The following is a 6,691-nucleotide window of genomic DNA, read 5'->3' on the forward strand; positions in this document are numbered from 1 at the left end:
ATATATATTATAAAACACATAGAGCAAAAGGAGAAGAAAGGGAGTGAGAAACAGAAGAAGAAGAAAGAAACAAAGCAAACAAAATCCACCTTATTGTTCTCCCAGCTCCCTCATGGAAGTCGCACCTCTGGATGGAATTCATACTCTTAATTCAAGTCGTCTAAACCTTAATGGGTCATTTTCCCCCAAATCCCTCAGGGTGAGATAGAAGACGCCCTTGTGGAGGAGATTATTCGCTCCCTAAATTAAGGCCAAGTATGATCTACTGTTTGCCCACAGATGAAGCGAAGGGGGAAAGAGTATATATGTATATAAGTTAGTGAATGATATTTTAATTAGTGAGCGGAGAGCGCATGCAATGTCATCACGGAAGGGAAATAATTTATAGTTTTATCTTTCATCTTATAACTTGTTATTACTATAAGTAAGGAAATATTAATTAGGCTAATTCATTAAACTTCCTCTTCCCTGTAATGCTGTTAATTAAGTAGCATAAGTCAATCAATTTGTTCTAATAATATCTATTGTCATATGATAATTCCATATCTTCATGCTATTTGGAATAAGAAAAGTAAAATGAACTTATGTTCATGGACCTCATAAAATTCAATGGAACTTCATATACAATTTAAAAATCTTAAAAACAAGTATTAAGTAGTCAATATGTTCTAGACTGTATATTTATAAATTCTATATTTGTATCAATAGATTTTATTATTTTATTATTTGTAAAAACCGAAAACTTTCAACCAAGACTTTTGAACATGTAAACGTTTTTCCTATCGAGTGTTTAAAGTATTATTTGAGAAGAAACAGGTGTTCATATATTTATGTTTAAAGCTTTTAGTTTTTTAATAAACTATACAATTTATTTATATAAATGTGAATTTATCTAATTAAAGACAAATATTTTGAATGACAATTAACTATAGAAGAAATTTAATTGTAGAGACAACAAACTTGAAAGATAATTCATTTGAAGAGAGAATTATCTGTAAAAACAATAATCTTGAAGGACAATTAAATTTAAAGACAATTAAATTTGAAGAAACTTAACTTTAAAGACAATTAACGGTAATGATTAACTAGAAAGACAATTAATTTGAAAAACAACTAAATTCAGACAATTAACTTCAAGGACAATAAACATTAACTTTAAGGACCATTAACTTGGAAGGCAAATAACTGTAAAGACAATTGACTTTAAAGATAATAATCTTGAAAGACAATTAATTTGAAAGAAAATTAAATTTAACGACATTTAACTTTAAGGACAATTAACATGGAAGGCAAATAACCTGAAAGACAATTAACTTAAAAAGACAATTAACATAAAATACAATTAACTTAAAAGAAAATTAACTGTGAGGAGAATTAATCTATTTAGCATATTTTACACTGATTTAATTTCGTACAACTATGAGTTCATGGTAAAGAAGAAGAAGAAGAAGAAGAAGAAAAAGAAGGAATATAATTAAAGTAAACTTCAGACTTCGTATAAAACTTTAACTCGGTTTCTGTCTCTTTTTGACAGTTATTTAATATTCATTATACTCTACGTTCCTGTGATTTCATGCATGCACGAGCTTTACATGAAAGGAGACGTGAAAATGTAAAAAAAAAAAAAAAAAAAATTGTCTGAATTTATTCTCCCCCCAATTTTTTTGTCTTTCAAGTAAAATTGTTAATTGCAGCGTTCAACGCTTTAAAAATAGGAGAGAGAGAGAGAGAGATGAGAGAGAGAGAGAGAGAGAGAGAGAGAGAGATAATAGATTTTTTAAAAATTTTTTCAGTGACAATAGTTACGGTAAAAAACAGCAACAACAATAAAAAGAAAACAAGTAAGAAAATGCCCCGAAGAAAGTTCCTTCGGTGCAATAATGTTTTCTGTACGGTGTATAATGCTGTATGAAACTCTCAGTCACGCCCCATGAAACTCTCAGTCGACCGTGATGGCCTGCGTTGTTACGTTGCCAGAAGCACGATCATGGCTAACTTTAACCTTAATCAAAATAAAAAACTACTAGGCAAGAGGGTTGCAATTTGGTATGTTAGATGATTGGAGGGTGGGCGATCAACATACCAATTTACAGCCCTCTAGCCTCAGTAGTTTTGAAGATCTGTGGGCGGACAGACAAAGGCATCTCAATAGTTTTTCTTTCACAGAAAGCTAATAAAGGAATATTTACAACACAAGGCTAACAGCAAATTAGGAGATGAAGTCAGATACTTACTGATATCACACCAAAGATATATAATTTTAACATTCGCATACGCAAAACAGTCAAACATATCCCATTCGATGAAAAGGATGTAAACAAAATTTGTATATTTACAGAAACTAATTCTATGAGGATTCAGTATTACGAATAAACAGGTGTGCCTCGCGTGTATTTCCTATAGTAGATTCACATCACCCGTGCATCTCATGTCTAGGCCAGTCCCTTACGACGCTCCTGATTGGCTGCTGTTGATAAGCCAATCACAGTGCTGGAAACTCCTCAGTCTCTCTAAAAATATCAGAAAGAGCAAGCAGAGGTAGATTAATAGTGCCCAAAACTATACCAGGAAAAATAAGGAAAGCACACAGGACATTAATCCACACGCACCAGCATCGATAATGCAGCGTCTATTCAATGCGTTGCCAGCTCATCTGAGGAATATATCAGGAGTGAGCGTAGATGTGTTTTAAGAATAAGCTCGACAAATATCTAAAACTGCATCCCAGACCATCCAAGATTGGAAGATGCAAAAATATACCGGAAGATGTACTAGCAACTCTCTGGTAGACATTAGAGGTGCCTCACACTGAGGGACCTGGGGGGGGCAACCCGAACAAGATGTAAGGTCTGTAAGGTCTGTAAGATCGGCAGTTCACATGGGCAGGATGTATAATGTTCCACCTCTCCTGAGGGATATCAACAGCCAAGCACAGGGCTGGAAACTTTTAGTCTCTTGAGAGAGTTCACATACGCAGGATGTACGCTCCACCTCTCCTGAGGCCTACGTCATTCAAAAGCATCCCTCAGGAGAGGTGGAACATACACATCCTGCCTATGTGAACTCTCAGAGACTGAGAGTTTCCAGCCCTGTGATTGGCTTATCAACAGCAGCCATCTGGAGCGTTTGTAAGGGACTGCCTAGACATGTGATGCGCGGTGATGTGAATCTACTATTGGAAATGTGGAATGAATTGTATATCTGACGTATACGATGAGTTGTCATGTCCTGAATCAGTCCTCTCTGGCGAAAAGAGATTCAGGAAATAATTATTATTGGTTATTTCGACGGAGTGAAATCCAATGAAACTCGAACCTTCACCCGAAGGCGACGGACGAGACCAAAAGCGCGCAATATTTCACCCCCATTAGCCACCCAGTTATACGAGTATATCGAAAACAAACCGTAACCCATTGAAGGTTTATTGGAATGGGAATCCATAAACTTTTCGCTCCTGATCAATCAGTTTTATCCATCTATTTGTTTGAGGTTCGGAATGGCTTGGAATGGCCCCCAACCCGACCCTCTTCCCACCACCACCACCACCACCCTACCACAACCCTCTCTCTGTATACCTCTCCGGGAATCCTTTGGAATTCCGATTGGAATCTGCTCTGCTAGAGTGTTTATGCGTCCGTAGGTGCGTGAACAACAACGGCGCTTGGAACAACAGTTTCTCTTTTGTTTAATTTTAAAAATTATTCATTCGCGGGCGGGAATCGCTTCTATGTTTCGCGTTATCGACCACGGATGTTCGGCACAGCGAAGTGGGACTGGTTTTAGGGGCAGGATGGACCAGGGGCGGTCGGGGGGGGGGGGTAGGGGAGACGGGAATACAACTTAATTGCTGCCTCCCTGGCTGGCGCGCGACGTCATGTAACAATGGCGTCAGAGTGTTTAACTGTCAAACTCTCCCGTTCGTCTCTTTTTGCAGCTTCAACCGATAGATGATTCTGCACGAGGGCTCTGGATGGTGGGCGAAGATGGGAGCTTTCCGCCCATTTGAGAAAGATGATGATGATGATGGGTAAACTTGGAATGGGATGAATAGATACCGATGGGGTAAAGTCTTGGGAAAAATAGTCAATCTCAAATCGAGTGTCAGTTCTATAAATGATTAAACACATATACAAACAAGAAGAGACTGAGTTTTCTGCACAGCATATAATGCTGTATGACACTCTCAGCCATGGCCCACAAAACTCTCACACGGCCGTGGTGGCCTACCCAACATCGTTGACAAAAGCATGATCGTGACTGATCGTGGCTAACCTTAGCCTTAAATAAGATAAAAACTACTCAGACTAGAGGGCTGCAATTTGATATGCTTGATGAATGGAAGGTGGATCAGCAACGTAGCAATTTGCAGCCCCCTAGCCTCAGTAGTTTTTAAGATCTGAGGGCGGACAGAAACTGCGCGCAATGCATCATATTACGAACGCAGCAGAGAGCTAAAATCCATAGCTCATTCACCTAGTCACAATGTGTGTACCTCAAGTCTTTTCACCTTCTTGTATAAACACTTAAACATCAAAGCAGAGCAGGGTTACGGAATTAAAAAGCAACCCTTTATAACCCAGATTATCTGTCAGCAACCCCCACGCATCAAAGCAATGATCATTATCCCAGTTCAAAAAAATGTATATATATATTGACATTCAATTGGGGTTTTAATTTGTCGTCGAATCGAGCTGTGTACAGACTAATAAACAAACCAGTCTAGCACACAATGGAGGACCAAGTGACCTTTACCATAAATAGAATGATGATACAAATGAATACACAAAAAAATCATTTAGGTAAATGTCAGTCCCATATGTGGTGCATGATATGTCATTCACGTGGATAAATCATTTCATGAATATCGAAATGGTTTTTTTGTTGACCTGGAAGTATTGTTTATTGATTGCGTCATACGTAGTTGTGGTGTATAAGACGATGCGTGACAGACAAACAGACAGACACAGATGCGTTAACGAATTCTTCTTAAAATCCGTCTTATTTGTAACTTTCCCCTTGATTTTTAGTTTTCTGTAAAGGAACAATATTGAGATGGCTTTGCCTATCCGTCCGCACTTTTTAATGTTCGCACTTTTCCTGTCCGCCCTCGGATCTTAAAATCTATTGAGGCTAGAGGCCTGCAAATTGGTATGTTGATCATCCACCTCCAATCATCTAACATACCAAATTGCAGCCCTCTAGCCTCAGTATTTTTTTTTAAATTCTATATAAGGTTAAAGTTAACCTTAATCGTTCGTCTGGCAACGATATGGGAAAGGCCACCACCGGCCGGCGGTTAAAGTTCCATGGGCCGCGGCTAACAGAGCATTATACCAAGACCACCGGAAGACAGATCTGGTTTTGGCTGCCTTGATTATACAATGTACAGAAAGATAATTTGCATTTTTTGTAAATGGGGAAGACTGGCATCATAATCATTTTTATTTTACTGTAAAAAAAAAAGTACTAGAGTATTCAATAAACACTTTTTGTTGTAAACGGGAAAAACTGCTATCCTAATCACGCCTATAAAATCATTTTCATTTTACTGTAAAAAAAAACTACTAGAGTATTCGATGAACATTTTTTTCTTTTTTTGTAAACGGGAAAAACTGCTATCCTAATCATGTCTATAAAATCATTTTCATGTTACTGTAAAAAAGAAAACTTCTAGAGTATTCGTTGAACATTTTTTTTCTTTTTTGTCAACGGGAAAGACTGCTATCCTAATCATGTCTATAAAATCATTTTCATTTAACTGTAAAAATAATTAGAGTATTCATTGAAAATTTCAGATAAATCAGCTCGGCAAATTCATCTATCGTCATTACGATATGAATTATGAGAGAAAGAATCAAGTCGACGTGAAATGGCAATCATTTTGTGATTGGAAGTATACAGTTCTCATCAAAGACTACATCATTCAACACTTCCGCGAACTCATCTATTGTCATCGCGTGGCATTTCCGAATTGATGCGTTACGTAGATTGTCTGGACAAGAGGAAAGTTCAGAAAAAGAGAGAGAGAGAGAGAGAGAGAGAGAGAGAGAGAGAGAGAGAGAGAGAGAGAGAGAGAGAGAGAGTGCAGTTATGTTCATTATCAACATATTATTTTAGCACTTTTTGTTTTCATCTCATTTTTATTATTTTGAATGTTATTTTTATTACTTTTATATTTATTCCTCTTTTTTATTTTTTTATTTTTATTTTCTTCGTGCTTGCTTTTACCTTGGAACTGGTTTTTCAGTTTTAAAACAGTATTACTGTTAATTGTAATATAATATAATATAATATATAATGATCATATCAATAATGGCAATTAGTCAATGAATCGTACATTCACATATGCTGTTTTGTTTTGTCAACACACAGGCAACCTATGGCCAACTTGTCACCAACATGTTGATAACAAGTCAGGGACCTTAAGCGGAAACGAAATTTTGCCTAACGCTGGATAATCGTACCAGACGCTGGTTAAAATCACCAACAGGTCGTCGACTTGTATTCAGCCTGTATGTGACATGTATGCGATAAGTTGCCGACGTGTGTTTAAGTCAGATTTTCCTACCATTACAACTACTAATATGTCGTTGACTTGTATTTAACCTATTTGTGAAATGTTTATAATAAGTTGACAACATGTGTTGATGTCATGCTTTCCTATCAATAGTAGTAGTATTATGTCACTGAC

The 6,691-nt window shown here is 36.9% G+C and overlaps 1 protein-coding gene across 1 annotated transcript in view; it reads left to right on the forward strand.

The window, feature by feature from the left end:
- Positions 1-3,947, forward strand: part of LOC135225558 (uncharacterized) — a 12,562-nt gene extending 8,615 nt beyond the window's left edge. The window contains exon 3 of the mRNA XM_064264828.1: positions 3,935-3,947. Within this exon, the coding sequence (XP_064120898.1) occupies positions 3,935-3,947 (13 nt within the window). The remainder of the gene's footprint in view (positions 1-3,934) is intronic.
- Positions 3,948-6,691: the final 2,744 nt, after the last annotated feature.

This window comes from Macrobrachium nipponense, chromosome 13 (genome assembly GCF_015104395.2).
Source record: "Macrobrachium nipponense isolate FS-2020 chromosome 13, ASM1510439v2, whole genome shotgun sequence".
NCBI lineage: Eukaryota > Metazoa > Arthropoda > Malacostraca > Decapoda > Palaemonidae > Macrobrachium > Macrobrachium nipponense.